The 25,175-nt window shown below is 38.0% G+C and overlaps 1 protein-coding gene across 1 annotated transcript; it reads right to left on the bottom strand.

Moving 5' to 3' along the window:
• Positions 1-18,033: 18,033 nt before the first annotated feature.
• LOC112253136 (forkhead box protein G1) lies at positions 18,034-21,101 on the bottom strand. Its single transcript, XM_024425095.2, has one exon. The coding sequence runs from the start codon at positions 20,886-20,888 to the stop codon at positions 19,830-19,832; it is 1,059 nt and encodes a 352-aa protein (XP_024280863.1). The 5' UTR covers positions 20,889-21,101; the 3' UTR covers positions 18,034-19,829.
• Between the last annotated feature and the right edge of the window lie 4,074 nt (positions 21,102-25,175).

Below are 25,175 nucleotides of genomic sequence, written 5' to 3'. Positions count from 1 at the left end.
AGTATTTAAATACGAGTGCTGCTGTCAGTCGATGGCGATTCCTAGTTGAAGTCATTGATCACCAAACATTTCTGTTGAAAAGCCAAAGATAAAGATTTGTGCCCCTTTTCCCGCGTTGCGCTGTTTTCGGTAGGTGCACTTGATTCAGAAGCCCTCCACAGAAGCCCTGTTCCCATTTTGAACCATTTATTTTGTCTGAAAAGACAAACTCCTGTTACCTTCGAGTACGCCTACGAGCCGGCTAATCACATAGCGCAAATCACCGTACCTACCTTGACACTACGAAGTTTGATACTAGCTTAAGTGGGATATCATAATTTTTAAAACCATGACCAGAGACTGTCAAAGAATACAGTAAAGAGCTGCTGTTTTATGAGTGAGTTCATGATGAAGTTTTATTCAACACGGTCAGCACTTTTTATTCAACACTATTAAAACATAAAACGCACGAATCTCTACTTGCAGCTGAAATTAATTGGTAGTCAATTGTATTGATAGCCCTACGTTTGTACTATTATTAGCAGCTCGTCGTGCCCGTTTTAATATCGAGGAGTATTTCATCTTCTCTGGTCATAGGAACAACATGAATTTGTGCCTGCGGCAGATGCGGTGCGACTCGAGTTTCGCCATCAGTCTCATGAGAGGGTCAGTCTCATGAGAGGAAAAGAAGAAGAGAGTAGGGACAATGGGTGGCGGACCCTCTGCTGCTCTCTCTCGCTCCGCTGAGACTAATGCCGTGCTAAAAACAACTGGGAACTGGGAAATTTCAAAATTCTGTCTTCAGTGCGTTCAAGACAACCGGGAACTCGGAAAAAAAACGAGATCCGACAGTGGAAAATCTTTTGAACGGTCATCCAACTCGGAATCTCGGGCATCTTTCTAGAGCTCCGACTTTCCGACCTGAAGTTCACTGACGTCATGATTTGACCTCGTTTATTCCAAGTTCCCAGTTGTTTTGAATGCACCATGACCATCAGATGCAGGTACCGTCAGTCCAGTAAAATAAAAAAGTAAATGATTTGCTACTTGTTTCCATTTTTGCTCAGCTGTGCCTATCAAGTGCTACACCAACTGATCGATTCTGTTATTAAAGCTCGACTTTTGAAACATAATATGGTCTGAGAAAATAACCATATTGGCAGGCCAGACATATAACCAATGTGATGTGATAATGTATTAGGCCTACTGCACAAACCTCATTCATAAGCAAGTAGATAACTGTTTTTATCAGGTTCTTGTTTTTAAGTCATGTTTTTTTTAAATAAATCTGAGCGGTAGATCTCGGCTTGCTTTTTGACTGCGAAAGTGATCTTTGATCTTTGAAAGTTTGGTGACCACTGGACTGCAGTGATTGATGGACCACATCAAATTGGCTAGCTAGATGAGAACAGATCACGTCAATATGACTAGTTAACAAGCGAACTTTCAGAGGATAAACTATCTAGATTACTATATCCAAATACTGCTTGATTTGCTTGCCATCTATAATGGTGATGACAGCAACCTCTTTTCAAAAGCCTAATCTTTGACGAAGCAAGCTAAATGATGTTTGCTTAGCTAGTTACATGCCAAATTGATAGGTACCTTCACGTATCTGAAATTGCATGATTCATTTATGTTTACTGATCATGAATAGAATGCATTTACTTGCTATATAATTTTGATAGAGCTAAATGTGCGCAATTGCATCGAATAATCTGTAATTTGTAGTTCAGACTATGCTCAGTACGTGATGATATTAAAATCAAATAGTAATAACATTTATTTAACGATCCCTTAAATTGCACGTAGTTGTCAATGGTTTTAGCGGAGCTGAGGGTCTCCTTGCCCCCCAGCAGCCAACTACTAAAGGCCTATACCATAGGCCTATAGTAGTCTAGAGAGGCTGCTCAACAGTGTGTTCTCTATGAAACCTGCACTCAGTGGCGATGTACTAAAACCAATTATATTTTTGAAAACTATTTCCATGTTGTTCCATCGTTCATAGGCCTATGCCAATGACATCGCAGCTGCTATTACTTTTTCAAAATTATTCCAGCAAAATGAAATTATGTCCTGCTGCATATATCTTTTCCACTGGGCACACCCACTTCATTTCAATGAAATTACGTTGAACCAATGTCAAATAGACGTTGAATTGACGTCTTTGTCCAGTGTGCTCTTTCTCCTCTATCCTTCTATCATTGATAATTAATGGAATATCCATCCCACCATTAGATAGTGTCAGACCTAGGTCATGGTATGTTGTCATGTTCAAAAGTTTTTAACATCTATTCGATATCAGCAAATTCAAATTCCCATAGTCAAATTCCAGGAGGAAGACAAAGTTGTTCCGTATTGGTGTAATAACAAACCCTCTTAATGGGCCATTTAACGGGCCACCATCATTATCATTAGAAACGAAAATATACAGTTAGAATGCCAATAATACAAATAATCAACGTTTAAGTAGCAAAACGTATTTTTGGAAAACATGTTATATTTAATATATTATGCACTTCAGTCCTATTCCATTTTAATTTCCTAAACGTTGTTCAAAGAACCCTTAAATATGTTTTAAAATAGTCAAGACAATATTACAGGATAATTTAAAATATTTGGGAAAACTACTCAAGTTTAGATACCAGTTATTTTTTACAAACTTCCTTCCTTCCCATTGTATAAATTCTTTCATTATTTAGGGAAAGTATGTATTGACTATGTAGAAGGCTACTCTGTAGGAAGTTCTTAAAGTTCGTTTTTATAACAGAGTAATCAATAATTCATTTAAAGCAATGATGGTGGCCCTAAGACGAAAACATTTTTTGAAATCAAATTAATTATAATCAAACAATTTTAGACTTCACCTTAATACATGTTTTATATAAAGTAAAATGTCTTACCAATGGCTTAACTCATACAGAAAATCTCTATCTGTTTTTCTGTATTTTAGTTCATATTTTTCTCAATGTATCTATTTTCATTATCATTGAACACTACTTCCTTAATTTGGGAAGATTAAATTCCTACTTCAATAATAGGCTTTAAATGCAGTTAGAGTTATGATTTTGATTCCCACACCATATATGCTATATAAAATTGAATGTTTATACGCTGAAAGTAACTTTAGATAAACGTTTCTGCTAAACTATCCCACTGCGCACACCACGTGATTTCAGATGGCTATTTGTGTAATATTTGGTTTAGACGTTGTTCAATTAGATTTCAACCTTTATTCACCCACTCAAAAAGACAGCCAGAAGTTTGTTGAATTCTTGATGTGTTATCATTATGCTTTGCAGCCATCTAAAAGTACAGGCAAATTCCAATGAAAAAACAATATCAGATTTTCGGTTTAGTTGTCATCTAAATGTGTTCAGTGTTGAAGAGTAGTGAACTACATGTAGTTCAACAGGTAATGTAACTACATTTGACAGTAGCTTGGTGGTTGTTGAACTAAATTCAAATATTGGTTGTTTTCAGTAGTGAATTACTTTTTTTGCCATGAAGCTAACTACTGGAACTACACTACACCTTTTTAGGCATCAAATCGCTTTCTTTTTCGGCCTCAGATCTGCCTAATTCTCCATTAAAACATATTTTTTGCAATTTGTAGTCTATGACATTTCAGATTTAAATATGATGATTTTTCACACGGTAGATGTTGACAGTGAGGAGATGTGAATCCAACATATCAATTATTAATTTGTGGACAAACTGGAATTCAACCAGACTAAGTCAGTGGCACAGATGGAACTATCCAAGCAGAAGATACATCTTCTTCAACCAACCACAATTCAATATCCAGTTTGTCTACAAAGTAATAATTTATATTTTGGAGTCACATCTTCATCTCAACCAAAAATCTAAGTTAAAGAATAGGACTCAATTAAATCAAAACATTAAATGTACTTTAAATAAAGTTTGATTTGATTTAATCCAATGATTTAACTTTGGCATTTGGTTGAGATGTAGATGTGAATCCAATACATGAATTCTTAACTTGTAGGTTAAATTTGAAATCAACCAATGTTTGAAACCATAGGCCTATATGCATTCTATATTTTTATTTAAACCCTGGGTTGAATTGAAACACTAGCTGTTGATGACTCCGCACATTTTATATAGGCCTACTATCATTGCTGTTACAGTAAATGACTTATAAAGTATGCTTTCATTTAATTTGCTCTGTTAAACCTACTCTTTGGAATGGCTTCGATAATAACAGGGAATATATTTAGTTATTAAGTGGAGATCTCTCAACAATCATTCTCATGATAGCACATTGGAAGGAGTCAGTGACAAATATCACAGCTAAGCACGGGTTGTTTAAAGGTTCAATGCAGCAGTTTTTATCTCAATATAAAATCATTTCTGGGTAACAATTAAGTACCTTACTGTGATGTTTTCGAATTAAAATGGTCAAAAAGAAACAAAAATAGCTTCTTAGCAAATAGCAATTTCTCAAGCAAGAATTTTGCAATGACTGTATGGGAGGAGTCTGAGTGGGGAGGGGAAAACTGAGAACTAGCTGTAAATTGGCAGAGAGGTTTGGAACTCTCTTATTGGTCTGTTAACTAATTTACCACCTGGTGATGTCACCAAGAAGGCCAAAACTTCATCCCACCAAAACAGGCAGACATTTTAGGTGGTCTTTTCAAACAGCTCTTAAACAAAAAGGAATTTTCATAATTTTCACAATTGCACAGTATTATTCCAACCTCATAGTGTGGAAATATATATACAGCACAGGTAAATCAAATTTTTGACTGTACTGGGCCTTTGAAACCCTGAATGGGAGACCAAAAAGATAGCTGTAGATGATAAGCTCTCCAGTAGGAGGTTTTATTTTTTTATTTTATTTCACCTTTATTTAACCAGGTAGGCCAGTTGAGAACAAGTTCTCATTTGCAACTGCGACCTGGCCAAGATAAAGCATAGCAGTGTGAGCAGACAACACAGAGTTACACATGGAATAAACAATTAACAAGTCAATAACACAGTAGAAAACAAAGGGGGGAGTCTATATACAATGTGTGCAAAAGGCATGAGGAGGTAGGCGAATAATTACAATTTTGCAGATTAACACTGGAGTGATAAATGATCAGATGGTCATGTACAGGTAGAGATATTGGTGTGCAAAAGAGCAAGTAAATAAATAAAAACAGTATGGGGATGAGGTAGGTGAAAATGGGTGGGCTATTTACCAATAGACTATGTACAGCAGCAGCGATCGGTTAGCTGCTCAGATAGCTGATGTTTGAAGTTGGTGAGGGAGATAAAAGTCTCCAACTTCAGCGATTTTTGCAATTCGTTCCAGTCACAGGCAGCAGAGTACTGGAACGAAAGGCGGCCAAATGAGGTGTTGGCTTTAGGGATGATCAGTGAGATACACCTGCTGGAGCGCGTGCTACGGATGGGTGTTGCCATCGTGACCAGTGAACTGAGATAAGGCGGAGCTTTACCTAGCATGGACTTGTAGATGACCTGGAGCCAGTGGGTCTGGCGACGAATATGTAATGAGGGCCAGCCGACTAGAGCATACAGGTCGCAGTGGTGGGTGGTATAAGGTGCTTTAGTGACAAAACGGATGGCACTGTGATAGACTGCATCCAGTTTGCTGAGTAGAGTGTTGGAAGCCATGCATTTGGTTTTACTAGCGTTTAAGAGCAGTTGGAGGCCACGGAAGGAGTGTTGTATGGCATTGAAGCTTGTTTGGAGGTTAGATAGCACAGTGTCCAATGACGGGCCGAAAGTATATAGAATGGTGTCGTCTGCGTAGAGGTGGATCAGGGAATCGCCCGCAGCAAGAGCAACATCATTGATATATACAGAGAAAAGAGTCGGCCCGAGAATTGAACCCTGTGGCACCCCATAGAGACTGCCAGAGGACCGGACAGCATGCCCTCCGATTTGACACACTGAACTCTGTCTGCAAAGTAATTGGTGAACCAGGTAAGGCAGTCAGCCGAAAAACCGAGGCTACTGAGTCTGCCGATAAGAATATGGTGATTGACAGAGTTGAAAGCCATGGCAAGGTCAATGAAGACGGCTGCCCAGTACTGTCTTTTATCGATGGCGGTTATGATATCGTTTAGTACCTTGAGTGTTGCTGAGGTGCACCCGTGACCGGCTCGGAAACCAGATTGCACAGCGGAGAAGGTACGGTGGGATTCGAGATGGTCAGTGACCTGTTTGTTGACTTGGCTTTCGAAGACCTTAGATAGGCAGGGCAGGATGGATATAGGTCTGTAACAGTTTGGGTCCAGGGTGTCTCCCCCTTTGAAGAGGGGGATGACTGCGGCAGCTTTCCAATCCTTGGGGATCTCAGACGATATGAAAGAGAGGTTGAACAGGCTGGTAATAGGGGTTGCGACAATGGCGGCGGAAAGTTTCAGAAATAGGGGGTCCAGATTGTCAAGCCCAGCTGATTTGTACGGGTCCAGGTTTTGCAGCTCTTTCAGAACATCTGCTATCTGGATTTGGGTAAAGGAGAACCTGGAGAGGCTTGGGCGAGGAGCTGACGGGGTGCTGCCCAACTGCCCAATAGGTGCTGCCCAACCTATTGTTTTTTTCTGATAGTGGATATAACGTTGAAATCTAACGTTGTTTCAAAGGTACAAATTCAACATATTGTATAACAAGGTATGTCTATGTTGAAAATTGGTTACCATGACAACATAACTACGTGATTAAATTTCGCAATACTTTGACAAATTAAGTTGAAACAGCGTTGATTAAACCAGTTTGTGCCCAGTGGGATGTTATTGTTATCATTATGACTACCATTAAAGCCATATTTGTAATATTTCCACCAATAATGTATAGCTTAAAATAATGTTGAAAAAAGTACCCTGTTGCTCTTATGGAATGCAGAGTGTGGTTTTAAAGTCCTAACTTCTGCATTTCCTTAATTCCTGCTGCCAAAAAAAGGCATATGAAGACAGAGGTTACCATTTGTACCCTTTAGATATTTACATTTCCTATATATTTGTATTTACTTATATGTAGATTGTCTGCATGAATAGCAAACGTTGTATACAGTAGCTATGTCAATTGAGAAAGATGTAGTAAATTAAACTCACATGTGGTCCTCTAGCTGAGTTGGTAGAGAATGGCGCTTCCTACGCCAGGATAGGGGGTTCAATTCCTGAGACCACTCAGACTTAAAATGTATGCACGCATGACTATAAGTCGCTTTGTAGAAAAGCGTATGCTAAATGGCATATATTATATTACATAAAGGTGTGATATTCCAATGTGTCTGATTTTTCATCAGTATATGCACACTTGCCCAGTTTAGCAACCCATTTAAAAACAACTTTGCAGTGATTAATTACGAAACGATCTTACTCAACTATCAACTAAAAGATTTAGATGCTAAACCAGTAGTTTGCCATTGATGGCATTGTGTTTCTCTTTACCCCAAAAGGCGCCTTTCTTTTCCCAGGGTGAGGATGGCGCGGACGCCATGTTGTAGCTGAGGCCGTATCTGTCATTCAGCTTGCCCTCGCCCTCAACTCTCGTTTTCCACACAATTTTAGTGAGAACTCCAACTCTTCCACCTTTCGTCTTTGCACACCTTCCTACACATCCTCCTTCTCCGCAGTGCCTAAGTGGGAGCATAAGGGGCTCAGACATCACTGTCTGTATACTAAAAAAAATCTCAACCTATCCAATTCAAGCTCTTTCATTGGTTATGTACAATCTCACCTCGTTTTCATTCCAGCTTTCAAGAGGTCAAGGCTTTCATAACTACAAAAGCTTGGCAATTAGCCTTGAGCGAGAAAGATTTACCCATGACTTTGTCACAAAAAGAGTGCATAAGGTTATCAATAAATTAATCAATGTTGAAAATACCTTAGGCTAGCACTTAACAGCTATTGGGAAAACAATTCTGGGAAAAATTCTGGAAATGTGATGGTACGATAAAACAGACATGTTTGTGGTATTTTGAAGTTATAACCAAATCAACATTTCATTGACAGTATCTTTCCCAACACTATGAAGTTAACATGAATGATTATGAACTAAAGGCACTGAAAATGACATCCGCCAAATAGTATTTTTATTTTTTTATATTAAACCTTTATTTAACTAGGCAACTCAGTTAAGAACACATTCTTATTTACAATGACAGCCTAGGAACAGTGGGTTAACTGCCTTGTTCAGGGGCAGAACAACAGATTTTTACCTTATCAGCTCAGGGATTCAATCTAGCAATCTTTTGGTTACTGGCCCAAAGCTCTAACCACTAGGCTACCTGCCGAGTAGAACTGACAATTTGCGTACTTTAAATCAGATGGCATTTGAAAGCATGCATACATAACACACTGCAATGATGGGAAGAAGTGGAGTGTGTCAGCCGACCTTTGTTTTTGTAAATGGCGAACCCTAAACGAAGAAAGCTCAAATGGAGGGACAGGGAGGGTAGAGTCAGGAGATTGTAGGCATCTCTGAAAACCAAGATTGGAGCTCTGAAAATAAAGCCAGTAGAAGATTGAAATAATTCTAATTAGAAGTGACTGCGTGCCAGTGATCCATGCTGACTATTAGTGTTGTCACGGAACCCTGCGGATGCAACTGCGCATGCACACTGGCGCCCTCGCTTCACTGCCAGTTTGGGGAAGGTAATTTTGCCTGGGTGTGCATGCTCCCAGAGCCAACCGTGGTTCTATGATTATGCACGCAATCCTTACCAGGGGCGGGGGCGAAACGTGGCCATGGAGGTTTAAGCACATCGATTTCTGCTTGTTTGTTTCAAAATAATGTAGAAATGCCCCAGAAAACCGAAGCCAATGTTGCAAGGTCACCGATGTTGTTAGTGATGTAGATTGCGGGTTCAAGAGGTCGACCTCAGCCAAAGCGCATTGAGTTTGTGCTAAAATGGCATACAACTACTAGCGATCTTAGATTTTGACTTTGCTTTATGTGTTATTTGGAAACCCTCAATGCTCATCTTTTATAGGAAATGGACAATGAAATAGATTAGAAAGATTCTGGTGCTACTATTCCTGCTACCAAACCTTTTTAGTCTTTCAAATTCAATAATGTATATGATTTATGTTAGTAATTTAAACAATTATTTAACAGTGGTACCACACTAGTTGCGGCATCCATTTTTTTAACTTATAAATTATTGACATATACCCATTGATTCTTGAAGAATATAACTCATAAATCCCTCATCAACTTGGTTCAACTGCTGTACCCCATCAGAACTCAAAATATTAAAACATTTAACTCCAATATTTGTAAATAAAGTAAATGTAAACAAACTGTATACCCTCAACTTTGGGAACCAGAGGCAATCTAGTTGCGGCATCCATTTTTTAAAACTTATAAATTATTGACATATACCCATTGATTCTTGAAGAATATAACTCATAAATCCCTCATCAACTTGGTTAAACTGCCGTACCCCATCAGAACTCAAAATATAAACTTGTTTAACTACAATATTTGTAAACAAAGTAAATGTAAACAAACTGTATACCCTCAAAACATGGTTAAAACTATAATTTTAATATCATGGATGGCCAGTCCTTGCATCCATAGCTCTGTCTATTCATTAAGAGTTGTTACATTTCTCCAGCTGCATCCCTCAGCTTTTTAAAGAAACTTTGTTATTGTTTAACCTACTGATTGCCACTTTAAGCTAAATGTTTTGACACAGTTTAAGGAACCATAGTAAAAGAATTCTATAGGATTAGTGATTTTTCCAATAGAATCATATATGATCCTTGCAGTCCTACAGGAGTTTGTGTCACCTGTATCAGAATCCTATTTGAATTAAATTGGACTAAAAGTAATCCTATTGGATCCTATAGAATTCTCGCAATCCTATAGGATTTTGTATAACCTCTATCAGAATCCTATTGGACTACTTTTTTCCTATTGGAATTCACAAGTAAAACTGCACCATTTTGTTTCTCTCTGTCGTGGAACACACTTTCATCATTTAGATAAAACGGTTGTCTTTGCCATTGTGTTAATAATGGGTGATTGGGTAGAATATTTTCTAACCCATTGGGTATCACTTCACCCTCATATGCCATGTCTTGAAATATGCAGACAGACGGATTAAAATAAAATGTATCCTATAGGTTTTTGACAAATCTAGTAGGATTTTGTCACCCCAATCAGAATCATATTATTAAAAAAATTATTAATTAAACCCATTAAATTATGGTCTGTTGTCATTAGTTCCAGTACAATACAACAACATTACTTTCTAAATGTTAATTGATCGGAAAAAACAGTTCTATATTAATTTTTGTTTTATTCCCCTGTAAGAAAGCCTGTCCCTTTAAGAGTGACTGAGGAAGTCACAGCTAGCATGAGCTTGCCGTGTTAATTAGCCTAACTCCCAAGTTTAGCTCGCCACCTGTGGCTGTGCAGACAATGTCCAGGTTTCTAACGTTGTTATTCGAACTGTTTTATCCTTTACTGTGTGTGAATTCAAGAACTGTGAGTGCAGTATTTGTTTCCTTATGTTCCCTGACGCAGTTGCCAATGTTTTAGTCATATTTTCGTAATCTTACAGCATTTTATGCACTCATTTTTATGCTAGCTAATAACTACTGTTAGCCAAATGTTGCCTGTCGGCTGACTAGCACTGACTGAGTCACTGTATTGTTAAAGCAGATGATATTTTTTTTTTTCTTGTTTGCTATTGCTAAATATATGTGCCTTATTATAGGCAAGTCGACCCGTTTTTATGATTTCTGGTAGACCCCTAGTAGAAAAATCATATCAGATTTCAGAACCAGTCCTATCGGATTTTATCCTATAGGATCCTATTGGATGCCAAGACAAGAATCAAATAGAAAAAAACAGTCAGGTATTGGAACCAGTCCTATTGGACTATACATTTGTATAGGATAGATTCCAAAATCAGATGTTTTTATTGGAATCCTGAAGGATTTTTTGACTGGGGTATACATTTTAAGAAAGTTTAAGATAATTTACTGCATTTCTATATAATTTAAAAACGCTAAAATGTTATTTGGAGAACAGAAAAAAAAAAAATGTACTTCGCCTCTATCACATTGGTTGCTTTAGCGTCATTCACCTCAGTTGATCTACAAACATGCAACCTATTAGCTATACAATTAGCCGCTACTAATTAGCTCATATTAACTCAGCACCAGGATTAAAAACTATATTTTAATACTTGCTGTACAGAGGCATCTGTTAGTAAAACAAGTATTTTATTAACAAACGCTAAACAAATACGTTTTCTTTACATAACTTTTTGTTGTTGTACAGTTTTACAGATAATTTCCTGCATTTCTATGCATTTTGCCATGGGGTATGGAGAAATGATTGCAGTTTTAAAAGCTTATGCCTTGTTAATATGATATCTGAGTGAAAGTGACTAACAAAATCAATGGGGGCCCCCTGGAGGTCAGGGCCACTGGCCACGTGCCCTGTCGGTAATTTGGCAATGATTACAACAAATTAAGATAGCTGGCTAGACTAACTTGACTAATATACCAATCTACAAAATGACAGGGGCTAATTGAGTGACTGTCTGTTAGTGACATACTGTATAACAAGAGGAAAACGACTGATGTACAACCAAATTTCGAAATTGCACCTTGTGTATTCTACTATTCTAACTCTCAACAGTAAGTTGAGACCCTGACTTAGTTCTTACATTTTTCTTGAAAAAATTAGAGGTCAAGACCTCAGTGTCCCCATATGTAGCTACAGCCATGATGCTGTGTAATACTAAAGACCAAGCAGTTCCGTTTTATGTTGTCGGAATACTTTTCTGCTGTGAGTTTCAGTTTCAAGAGTTTTAATGTCACATTCACAGGTACAGTGAAATGCCTTTCTTGCAAGCTCTAAACCCAACAGTGCTGTAAAAAATAACAAAATAATACTAAAAATAACAAGGTAGAACACAACAAATGAGAAATGGAAATGAGAAAATAAGTAAGCGTACTATATACACAGTCACTTCCAGTTCCATATTTACAATGTGAAGGGATATTGGAGTGATAGAGGTAGATATGTATAGAGGTCAGGTGAATAGGCATCACAATATATGATAAACAGAGTAGCTGGCGCGTATATGATGATTGTATGTGAGTGGGTATGCGTGTGTGTAGAGTCAGTATAAATGTATGTGTGTGTGAGCAAATGATGGAGTGAGTGTTGGAGTGGCAGTGTGCATGAGTGTGTAGAGCCCTGTGACAAGGGTCAACTCAGATACTGTAGTCCTTGTAGCCATTTAGTTAGCTACTTAGTAGTCTTATGGCTTGGGGATAGAAGCTGCTTTCCTGATTGTGTTATAGCTCTGGATAATATACTGAATAATATAGTGCATAGGGTAAACAGGATTGTTTTTAAATAATAGTTTACAGTACGGCTATGAATATCACAGATAGTCAATATTGATCTTATAGAAATGTTATTACTAACTAAATTAAGTTACTCTTTTCTGACTCATCCTCTTGAAATCCTTAATAATTTTATGATTTTTATGAAGTGAGCTATTTTGGGTCTATGTTTCCTTTATAAAATTTGCAAATAATAAAAATAAGTGTTCATCTAGATAGCTACTGTATATTTCTTCTTCAAAACAAACCCTATTCTCATCATTTTTTTCTGTCATTTCTGCAGATATTTTACAAGAAATGTTAGGTATGCATTATGGCAGATAGCTTTCTACAAAACTATTTTCCTTATTCATTGATTGATTCTCATTCTACTATGGGAAGTAGAATTGTTTTTACAATTCTACAAATATTTAATGTTGGTGGGGGGGTTTGGGTGATGAATGAAGTGGTATTAAGCCATTTCAGGTATCTCTAACTTGTACAAATCCACAAGTATATTGTCATGGATTCCCCCGGTTCTGCTGCTCTTTCTGTGCACCAGCTCCTGAGGTCTACGTCACCGGCCTCTAGGCGTCACTGAACTGTTTCATTAAGCACACCTGGTTCCCATTTCCCCTGATAAGTAATTGTATATACAGTGGGGCAAAAAAGTATTTAGTCAGCCACCAATTGTGCAAGTTCTCCCACTTAAAAAGATGAGAGGCCTGTAATTTTCATCATAGGTACATCATAGGTACACTTTTTTTTTCTTTTGTTTTGGGCTTCTTCCCTGTGCCTTTTCATTGCATGTTGTTTTTTTGGGTGGAGTATTAAAACCCCCTATTAGGTATTCCTGTGCCTGTCTCCAGTCATTTATACAACGTAACATATATACCCAAATGTATACATATGATTACACCAAATGAGTGGAGATTCAGACATACTTTTGTGCAACCACACATAATGCATATAAACTAATGCTGTTGAAATGTTGCACGATTAAAATAATATCCAATGTTTTCATTGGGTTATATTTAGTTTTGAAAGTATATGCTATATTCATGGTATCAACATTAATCTCATATTGTTCCTCGTTTGTCTTTTAATTGACTTCAATAATGCACCCTAACTTCCATGGGTCTTAACAAGCACATTCAAATTAATTGGACATGAACTTCACATGAGTTCATAAAGAACTCAGTGTCAGCAAGTTCATGTATCAACATATTTAGTTTTTGTTTTAATTCAGGTATGCCCGTCCATGACAAAGATGCTAGATGTAGTAAATGTGTATTTATTTTGGAATGTAATGATGGATATCTGATGTGTCGGTCAGTTGCCTCCAATTTTAGAGCAATACAAATTGTCTCACAGATTTGTCCTGTAAATCTGTATGTCTGTCAAGTGAAGATATGTAAAGGATGAAATGGAAGAATAACAATTTTATATTTGTTGTTGACTTTTAGTGTATTTAAGTGCATGTGTTCTCAGGGATGGTACCAGCACCCCCTGAAATATGATTGGCCACACTTGTTGCCCACCAATTCTCATTGGGTTATAGCACTGTCAATCTGGCTCAGAGTGGATAGGGAATAAAATATTTCCGCAATAGAGACAAATAAGTAATGTAACTTTTTCTTTCTACAAATTTCGCTCTCACATTTGAACAGTTGGAGCTATTCGCTATGATGACCACATTCCTGAAAGGTAAGACTCAGGAACACGAATGTGTTCAAAACACACACTCTTAACGGGCCATTTAGCAGGCCACCACCATTATACATTAGATATGAAAATACATTTTGGATGCCAATAGAACAAATAATCAACATTTGAGTTGCAAAAGTATGTTTTGAAAATGTTATATTTCATGTATTATGCACGTCAGTCCTATTCCATTTTCATTTCCAAAACGTTGTTCAAAGTAGCCTTAAAGTCCTACTCACCTGATTTACTTTACAAAAGGCACATCTGTGGTCCAGGTATCCTCATGACATGGCACAAGTGGGGGTTTAGGCCTTTCCTCTTTTGTTCTCTATTGCTCCTCTATTCTTCCTCAAGTAAGAGGGGGAGGGACTGGTGACCAAAGCACCAGTTCCAATCCATGCACCAATGCTGTTTAACAAACTCCAGGCATTTACATTTGTTGGATAACCTGAAAATTGAGCTCTTTGGCCATGCACACCCGTGGTGGGTTTGGCGTCGAAATGAGAATGCATCACTAGAAGAAGAAAAAACATACCTGCTGTATAATATGGTGGTATAGCTTTAATGTTATGGGGCTATTTTGTTTCCACTGGTCCTGGGGTCTTTCCTAGGGTCGAGGGCATGAACTTTACCCAACAACCTGGTTGCAACCTTCCAGCAAAACAATAACCCCAAGCACACATCAAAATCCACAAAGAAATGGTTAGTTAGCCACAAAAGTAACAACGGCCATCTCAGTCTCCAGACTTGAAATCCATTGAAAACCTGTGGTTTGAATTGAAGAGGGCAGTCCATAAGCGCAGACAAAGGATATCAAGGATCTGGAAGGATTCTGTATGGAGGAATAGTCTAATATCCCTCCCATTGTGTTTTCCAACTCTCAGTGCTGTCATCCTTGCAAGGTGAGGTATTGAAAACGGGGGTGGCAATAATTTTGACCCCTACCTTTTTGAGAAAAAAAGAAAAAGTCTCTTTCTCTGAGCAATTGTATTAATATAAAATAATATATTTTCCCATTGTTTTAGAGCATACAATATAGCTCAGTATTTTAATTATTTATTTTATTCAGTCATTTTCCCATCTTTATCACCCTCTGTTCTGTTGTATTGGATTTGACCCAACCCTGTAGTATTTAATTTAGGCCAAAATGTGAATTTGTTTGCCATGTTGTCTTGCAATATTACTTAACAGCCTTGTTGCAAACAGAAATCATGATTTGGAGAGGATCTTTTAACATAGGCATCTTTCTTTTCACTTTGTATTAAAGTGTTTTGGTGGCAGCATCATGTTATTTTTATTTAACCTTTATTTAACTAGGCAAGTCAGTTAAGAACAAATTCTTATTTACAATGACGGCCTAGGAACAGTGGGTTAACTGCCTTGTTCATGGGTAGAATGACAGATTTTTACCTTGTCAGCTTGGGGATTCATCCCTATGGGTTATGGGTATGCCTTCTGCTCTTAGGGGTAATGGATAGCCATGGTTGGGGCCTAGTAGCCTATAGGCAATTTGACTTATGTTGAATGTTGTGGCTATAGGCTTACTTCTGATGTCATTATTAGATATAACATGCATCTTGTTATGAAACTATTTCATATTAACAACCTCAAGTTATCACTGTAGCGGTTTATGGTTTATTATTTCCTATAATAGTCAATTAAATGAATGTACTCTTAACATGAATGTACCATACCTGCTTGTTGGGTTTAGGCTAGTTGTTTTCTTCTTTAACGCTACTGTAGCACCCAGTTTAAACTATATCAAATTAATATCGGATGAATTATTTCAACTAATCCATAATAACAATGTATCTAAAGTGTTTTATGTGGAAATGTTTGACCGTTCTCGAGATTATAGATTCTTGAAATAGTTCAATTCTGATATCATTAGCCTATGCTCTAGTAGAAATGCAATAATGCATATCAATTGTGGAGGATCGTGACCAAAGTAACCTTATACCATTACAATGCTAGATGTCCAATGTGCTAGCCTATATGACCAACAAACATAAGGATGATCACCCCAAGATAGATAGGTCTATTCCCGCACACTGAGTAATCTTGCACGCGTTGTAAAACGTACAATACTTAAATCAATTTGATGCACTAATTATATCCATGGCATTTGGAAACACATGTGTATTGATAAGGTTTAAGTGAATACATCCTCAAAATAAATAGCATAGTAATACTTCTACTTTTTATATTCACCAGTTCACACATGTTCCTGTAGCCATGTTCAGACAGCTCACACCGCCAGCAGCATTGCTTGACGCCAGAACAATTCATGCCTCTCTTGGTCCAACTTGTTTTTGTTTTGAAAAGTGCCAACGCCATGGCTATACAATAATCCTGAACACAGGGAGAATATTGTTGTTGCTTTTGTATAGCATATAAGACATAGGGCATATAGGCTACCCTTCGTGAGATGTGGTGCGGTTCTCTTCACATCAAAGTTCATTCTGATGTTAATTTATTTATTTTCTAATATGGTTTCACTTTCTCTACGTTTTTGTCTCAAACCACCTTTCTAAACATTAGATTAAAATGAGTCTCCATAACAACTCGGACCAACTAGCAAACTTTTGTCTCAACTGAGATGCATCTTCTCCCACATAGCTTCTGGCTACTCATGAAGTAGCTTTTACCATTGGGCCTATTATTTTTGTATTTATATTTTTGGGACGTACCAATTAAATTAATGATTCAACGGAAATATTCGGTTTGAATGGTGTATGAAAGGTAGGCCTATAAGCAGCCCTATAACTCAAATAATTTGTATCTAAAACATTTTAAGCCAACACTTCCTGACTACTTTTTGAGTCCATTAGTACACTTTTATTTAGTACCCTATATGTTAATTGTTTTTGTGCAAGGCTTGGGTTAGTTACAGACCTATATGGTCCTTAAACATGACATTAATCGTAACTCTTAAATCATCCCCTTACCCCAAACCCTGCAGATAGGGTGGAATCGTTGTAATATAGCCTACATATAATATGTAATATGTAATTTTATGATTAAGTAATATGTAATATTATGAATAAGTCGCTTTTGTCCAAATGGTTTTATAACAAAGTAGGCATACAGTTCTACACTAGACATATTGTGAGAGCTTCAATTAATTTGGTCAATTTCAATACATTTGGCATGGGTGGCATGCCTGTGTATTTTAGGTGGAATTGGGCTTAACCATTTTGTAACCTACCATTTTGTACTGACAAAACACAATCAATGTATGTTTATTATGTTTAATATATATCTGCCTATTAATTACAAATGAATTACAAATGAATAGGCATATATATTAGATACATTGTAGCCTATTGCTTTGAAATGAAGAATGGCAGTATTCCCCCGCATCTCAGAAACATGAAATCTGTAGGCCATGTCACCCCACGGCATAGTTGTTTATGAACAGGAAAAGCGGACATCGATCGTTTCACTGCAGTTGTATCAAATACCATGCGTATCGAAAACTCACCACACATTTCAATTGAATTTACACATGTTTGTACTATTTTATGACACCATTTATATATTTTTATCCACAGAAATATAAATGAATGACAAAGTAGCCTAATTGCACACAGAACAAATTACCCTATCCTGCCTATTTCAATCATTTGAAATTAATTAATTACTTGGGCTGATGGTCTTGACAGAAAGGTTATACTGTGGTTTGCATTGAAAGGGGAGTCGTTGTTTCAGAAACATAACCTATCCTCTATATTTATATTTTCCCTTCACCTTGTGAGATTCAGCAGCAGAAGAGTATGGGATGAGATCCTTTTAGGGTGAAGAACTTGAAGCCCAATTTTACGTGAATTTGCTATCCTTTTCCAGCCATAAAAATTTGCATATTTGTTTCCGTTGATAAAACAAATATTTTGCTATGCTAGGTACATAGGCTGCATATTCTTTCCTCTGACTATAGCGTGTCTGAATGTATAACCCGTACATTAGGTTTGTGTTGTTCTTTCATTCATGCTACACATAGCAAACCTATAGCAAAGTGTAATGTCTTATACTTTAATCAAGTTTATTTTTTTCAAAACATACAGCAACAAAAACAGACAATACTCATACATTAGGTAGGCCTATTCTAACAACAAAAAGTGCAAAACTTTGAAAGAACATTTACAAAAAAATCGTCAACATCCAAAATACAATGTTGTGAAATAAATAAACCTGTATATAGTCTTTCCAACAAAGGAAAGAAATCTGTCAAATGTTAGGCCAAAATGTGTGTGAATCAGCGCATTACTCTCCTGAATATTATACTATTTTGCTTGTAAATAGGCCTATTGGATAATGGAATCTTAATTAACTGGTCATTACAATAACAATGCAGAATGTTATTTATTTGGATCAGCGTTTGCCAAACTGTGGTTCTGTAGGCCCAACCCCAGTGTTATGCAAACCAGATTCCAGAATTATCAGTGATGAATGATGTTGTTCTATTTATTTGAATAGGCCTAGACTATTTCAAACCATTATTCTCAGAATGTGAGGTTGGATATAGCCTATTACTGAAAGCGTAAGGCAATTTACAGCTCAGAGTATAGTCTTAATTTACAGGATAAATTTACGTTTTCTTTTTTTTTCTTTTTTTTCTTTTACATTTGAGTCATTTAGCAGACGCTCTTATCCAAAGCGATTTACAAGAGCAAGTAGGGGCACATCGACAGATGTTTCACCTAGTCGGCTCGGAGATTGGAACCAGCGTCCTTTCGTTTACTGGCCCAACGCTCCGCTAGGCTACCTGCCGCCCCACACATGGGCATATTACATTTTTTGTCATTTCGTCAGGGTTATATATAGGAAGCTGGTAGGCCTTATCGTATTGTGTATAATTGTAAGGTGTAGACGTGACTAAGAAAAAAATAGGAACCACTGATTTAGATGATAAATGCTATATTGGTGTGGATATTATACGCCTGTTTGCCAAATGTGTGTTTGATGTAATAGGACTAAATGATCAGACTCTTAACTTGCAGACCTGAATAGGTAGTAGCCTATAACACCTTTATCAAACATGGCAAGTGTCAAGACAACCGGAACTGGTTTTAACGACAAACTGAAACCTCAAGTGCTTTATATGAAAGACTTAGGTAGTCCTCACACGAGGAGGAGGCCTGCACTGTCATGCACTGTTGTGTCCTTTAATCTACATGTGCTTATTTCGGCCCCATCAACAAAATAGGTGACAAAATAGGCTATCATTAATTTAAGAGTACACACAAAACTCTACTTCTCTCTAAAATGTGTAGTATACATTACAGATAGGCCTACAGCAGTAGCCTACATTGGAGTCTCTGGACAGAGAACCTGAGAAGATATGACTTTTGTAGGCTTTTATTTTCTCCCGCGTGTCTTAACCCTGATCTGTATGACGTTTTCCCCTAAAACGATTTCTAAATTAAGTCTCATATAAATAATGAATAAACTGTATGTTTTTTATTCAATATGCCTACTGATAAATACACTGACAATAAAATGTAAATACATTGTACAATAAATACAAAACATAAATAAATTATTCAAATAATGAAAATCTGTACGATATAAATAGCCCGAAATAAAGTTACCTTTGGCAAGTCTATAGTTACATTTTACAACCCACAGGTAACAAAGTTTGTCTTTCAACGCAAAATAATAAATCGTTGCACTTCAGGATACATAGGCTACTATGGCCATATTTGTTTTGAGGAATTATTGTTTCTGACCTAATTTGTGATCACTGTTTGTTTACCCTATAATTGCCATTTATATGGTGCTTTTGTATGTCCTCCCCATGTTGTAGTTGTGCTATCAGTTTAAGAAAGCATTTGGAGTGACCCTCTTTTGATGGGACAACACTCCTGGAAACCCGCTAGAAATTCCCGGTGAAAAAGACGGTAGGGACGTTCTTAGAGAGTTCGAGATCAGTGTTTGTTGCGAGCTCGTCGGCACACCATAGCCCTGCGCGCTCTGCTGGAGATGCGGCGGCGGGTGCTGGCTCCCTGAGACAAAGTAGCCACTCTGTCCCGATAGTAGCCCAGACGTGCTTACACCGTAACTGTTTGACAAACCCAGAGCACCGACAGATCCACCTAGATGGCGTGTAAGGTCCCCGTTAGTCAGCTGGTCCACCCCGGGGAGTAGAGACCCATACGCGTGCCCTTGGTTCAGAAATCCTGCAGATGATCCATTGTAATGGGGATGGTGCAACGATAAAAACGGAGATATTTGCCAATACAGAGGGTTGTTCGCCCTGTCGTTTATTCCCAAACTGAGAGGCGCAAAGCGTAGTCCCCGTTTCATCGCCAGTTTACCCCTTGACGTAGCAGAGCGTCTCCGAAGTTTTCCCGTAGTTCCACCAATAAACACATCGTCGCTCGAAGGGTCCAACATCCAGTAGTTCCCTTTGCCCGGGTCGTCGTAATGCCTTGGCACTTTCACAAAACACTTATTGAGGCTCAAGTTGTGGCGGATAGAGTTTTGCCAGCCTTGCTTGTGCTCCCGGTAATATGGGAAGTTCTTCATGATAAACTCATAGATACCGTTCAGAGTCAGTCTCTTCTCAGGACTCTGTCTGATAGCCATCATAATCAAGGCGTTGTAGCTGAATGGCGGTTTATCATATTTCCCATTCTTGCTAGGCTCTGTCGCCCGCTCGGTACCCTCGTCGTCCTCCTTCGGTTTCTCTGGGTTCAAAGGTGCAGATTCCATATCAGGATCCAGAGATTTTTCCGAATCAGAACCCGAAGAAACAGTGTTTTTTTCTGGGAGCACCGAGTCCTGTTTATCACATTTTGAGGGAAGCAGCAGACTCTTGATACTAAATGAAGTAGATCGGTGCACCATCGGCGGCTCTTTCTGATCTCCCATGCCGGACACTGACAAAAATCTCGGGTTTTGTGTTTAAAAACGAAAAGGTCAGACGCGATCGGATCAGGACATTGCATGCATGAAGGAACTTGTAGGATAGAGAGGAGCCGGGGCTGGGATAGAGAAATTAGTCATTAAGAAGGTTGCGTCTTATCACAAGGCTACATCACCAAAGGGGAGGAGCCTGTAGATTGCTGATGTTTTAACTGTCAACAAATGCCTCTTCCCCATTCGATATTGTTGAAACAAAATAGACTTTCAGTGCACTATATTGATTTGTCAGGATGGCTCAGTTTCTGTATCTGTTTACCATCACCTCATCTGTGTGTTTGTGTGTGCACGCGAGCCATCGGTGCGTGCGTACGTGACTGTTTCCACCTATGTGCGGTGTGCGCGTGCAAGTGTTCATCGTCTGTCGTAGCGAGTCCCCCCTCTAAGGACAATGATGGTTTGAATATGTTTCATGTTAGGCAAACAATGCATTTAAAATGGGGGATTTGAGCATTGTGGGTGCGCTCCAATCATAGTATTGTGCTGGAGTACTGGACACGTCAGAGGCACATCAAAGAGCCAATTCAGTCTGAACGCCGCTACTTCAGCGCCTCTAGTGTAGCGTACTGTGATATGCCTGCGCTGAGAGCGCACTATTTGAGCAACATGCATGGAGTGTTTTGTGGCTAAAAATAATTGCCTACAAACAACATTTTGTGCTACTAACGAGCTGTGCATAGCCATACGAGTAACAACTTTGTGTAAGGCTATTATTATTTGCAACAGCCTATTTATTTTTCGAGCTCAGAAAAATATTTGACTGCATAACGAAGCCGATAGCGCCTACAACCAGGGTTTAAATTATAATTCGAGGGTTTTGTTAATGTTTACTTAGGCTACATTTTTCTGTACATGTTTACTCCAATTCAAGCCCTTGAATTGAAGGTAATAATATTGGCTGGTTTTAATATATTCAGTGGTTCACCAGAGGTATTTTAAGAGGTATTTTAAATTATGAAACGTTGAATTTGGGTAAAGTAACCCCTTACCATGTCAAGTGCTTTGAAACCGTGTGAAGAAACACTGTTAAAATGCTATATGAAACATCTGAACATCGATTTTTACACTTTTAGCAAGAATTACATTTATATTACCTCTGTATTTCCAATGTGTCCAACACCTTCATAAGGGATACGCCTCCACTAGTAGGCCTAGTAGGTAAGAAGGAATAACAAAACAGGCCAGGGACAAGAAAGGTTGTCTGAAATGATTGTAAACAGGTTTGGGTGTTATGTCAGGTGTTATGTCAAATTAAATAATTAATTTGCCTGTCTACGTTAAGATATCAATTACATTTTAGTTTTAATTTAAAAATCTACATTGTGGAGATTATATTTATTGAAACTATTATACTGATTTGTGAAATTAAACTTTCCTTTTGAGAAAAAACACTATGGGGTAATCCTGTACATTTTGTGTCACTGAGGTAGGACTAAGGCTTGGTCTAAAGGACTGTAATCTAACAGAAATGCTGAAGGTAATAACAGGTATGTCTTCACTCCAGGTTGGTCATTAAGTTACTGTGCTTTTGCAACACTGCATACAAGAAGACTGTTGTATACATAGGGTACGTATAATTCCGAATTAAGCACACTGATCTTTTATTCTGGTGTATTATGTTTTCCTTTATCTACAGAGGCACAGAGCTCACCCATGTTTCCAGGTTAAATTGAATATTAATGATAGTCCCATTTTTCCTCTCTAGTATTGTGCTGCTTATACACTCTATTAAATTGAGCAGGTCTTTGGATCTGGGAGATAGGTGATGCACTGAAGGCATGTGATGGAACTTGTGGGCCTAACAAGTCTTTGATGGTCTACATAAGCAAACTAATGTGTAATGGCACGTTTCCACTCGGAGGCCTGGGGGGCAAATTGAAGCTATCCTCCCTGGCCTGGCACTGGTGAATTTCCCCTGTATAGTGACACAGTAGAGTTGCTGCTTTCAAAACATTAAGATGTATAGTACATTATCTCCATTTAGCTATAATCACACAGCTATTAAATTGAGATAGAGCTATTGTAGAAATGGGTTATTGTATGACATTAACCTCTCAGTCAAGTCATTGCCATTGTTCTGTAGGGAAAAAATATAGGGAACAATATAGGGAACCACTATACACCGTATATCAGTGTGTTGGATAAGTGTTGGATAAAGTCAATAAATCATTGATGATTTACCATACAAGCGTGTATTTGCTCTTAACTGAGATAATAGTATCTTTCCATTTCCCCCAGCAGTCCATTCTTCCACAGCTGCACAGATTAAAGCAGTGTTGCCACAATATTAACTATGAACTATTTAAGAGCAGGTTTCAAGTGCAAGATTATAATTTTTTGGTGTCACTAAACATGAACTTGGCAGACACCCCTCTCATCCACTTGAAATCATGTGTTCACAAGGGATGGAGCGCGAGGACTTTGGAATTAAGTCATATAAGAGTCCCTTTAGAGAGGTTTTATTTTCTTCAAGCTTAGTGTTTATAGTCAATTAGATGTTCGTTTTGAGTGCCATTTAATTTATTGCACCCAATTTCCCATTTTCAAATCCTGGGACTTCTGCCCTTTTTGTGTGGAAAAAACAGGGTCTTTTAGATTTGATTGTTTTGAGTGAATAAAAAAAAACATTGCATTCTCTACCTTTTTGAAGTGGCGTCACAAATCTGTCAACCGTTAACCTTTTAAAGGGAATATGACAATGTCCTATCATAATGTCACATTCAATATCTAGAAACAGATTCTGGCATTGTCTGTCATTAAAGTTCAAAGTTAAAACGCAGCTTTACTAGAGTACAAAGATGGTCTTGATGGACAATAAAGAAAAAGACCACTGTCAAAACAGTAGTCTGGCGCTTAAAACAGGACATCTGAATGTCAGAGCGCCCCCTAGGGATACTTCCAGGATCTCACATACACATACTGTTAAATACTTTTAAAGCCAAACCTAATACACCAACCCCAAACAAAATCAGTCAGAATCGCCAGCAGCTTTGGGGTCATCCAAAGTTTACTGCTATTTATAGAGCAGCAGTAAGGAGCACCCTCCAGGGCTACGATGGTAACTCCCCCCACACAGCATCCTGGGACGCAGGGTGATTACTTCAGCTCCGTCAAGGGGTTGAAGATACACTGCAATGAACCAGGATGTTCCCACAGGTAAATTATAGCTACCGTACACAGACAGAACATCCTATTGTGGGCCTTCTGCTGTTCTAAATCTGGTCTGTGTGGTCACACATGCTCACATGAATGGGTTTTGTGTGCGTGTGCGCCCTCAGAATTCTCAGTAAGACACACATGCACGCACGCACACACACACACACACACACACACACACACACACACACACACACACACACACACACACACACACACACACACACACACAGAATATGTTGTGCAAATTTATATTGTTAATTAGATCACGTTGAAATGTGTCTCAGCAGTAATAAGGCTTAGTTCTTAGGTTCATTGTCTGGAACGCTTTCAATAGAACATGAGGCTAAATCTGCCATGTTAGGTCAGAAGCTATTGTTCAATCACTGCTGATGGAGGTTGATGTTAGGGAAACCACAGTATTGCTCTTCCTTAAAGTGGAACTGACTGCGTTTGAACTACTTTGCTGATATGAAGCAAACAGATAATAATAATATCAGTCAAAATGATCAAATTCCTAGTTTATGCTTCAAAACTTTATAAGCGGTTTTAAAAAATATGTTATATTTGACTCAAAATTCCATGATGTACAGTAAGGCATTGTTGGCAGAATGGATGGATGCAATTCAATGCATGAGGAATATAATTCACCAATACATTTTTTTGTAGTCCAAAAATTGATATCAGGTTGTAAATCATAGCTGGCCTGGTACATTATTTGTTGCCTCCACTCATTTGGGATGCACTATTTCAGTTTCAATTACTCAATATTTTTAACAAAAACAAACGACTGTAACTGAGGCTGAGAACGTCAATAAAATCAAACTAGCAAGGGCAATGATCACAAGTCAGTCAAAACGTGGCTAGCGCACGTGTCAAACACAAGGCCGGCGGACCGAATAAGACACACAAGCGAGTATAAATGAGTCAACAGTTGAGTCATCTATTTTATGAAATTACAGCCTGATGCATTCGAATCGCTCACATCGGTGAATTTATCTTAAATTGCGCTGCTTTCATGTGTCCCTTCTACAACATGCAGTGGAAGGAAAGTGTACAGACACATGCCACAGTCCTAGC

This window comes from Oncorhynchus tshawytscha, linkage group LG06, assembly GCF_018296145.1.
Source record: "Oncorhynchus tshawytscha isolate Ot180627B linkage group LG06, Otsh_v2.0, whole genome shotgun sequence".
In the NCBI taxonomy this organism is placed as follows: domain Eukaryota; kingdom Metazoa; phylum Chordata; class Actinopteri; order Salmoniformes; family Salmonidae; genus Oncorhynchus; species Oncorhynchus tshawytscha.
This window is presented reverse-complemented; position numbering and strand designations above follow the sequence as displayed.

Coding starts and splice junctions, on each gene's coding strand:
- LOC112253136 (XM_024425095.2), bottom strand. CDS start 20,888: ATGGGAGATCAGAAAGAGCCGCCGATGGTGCACCGATCTACTTCATTT.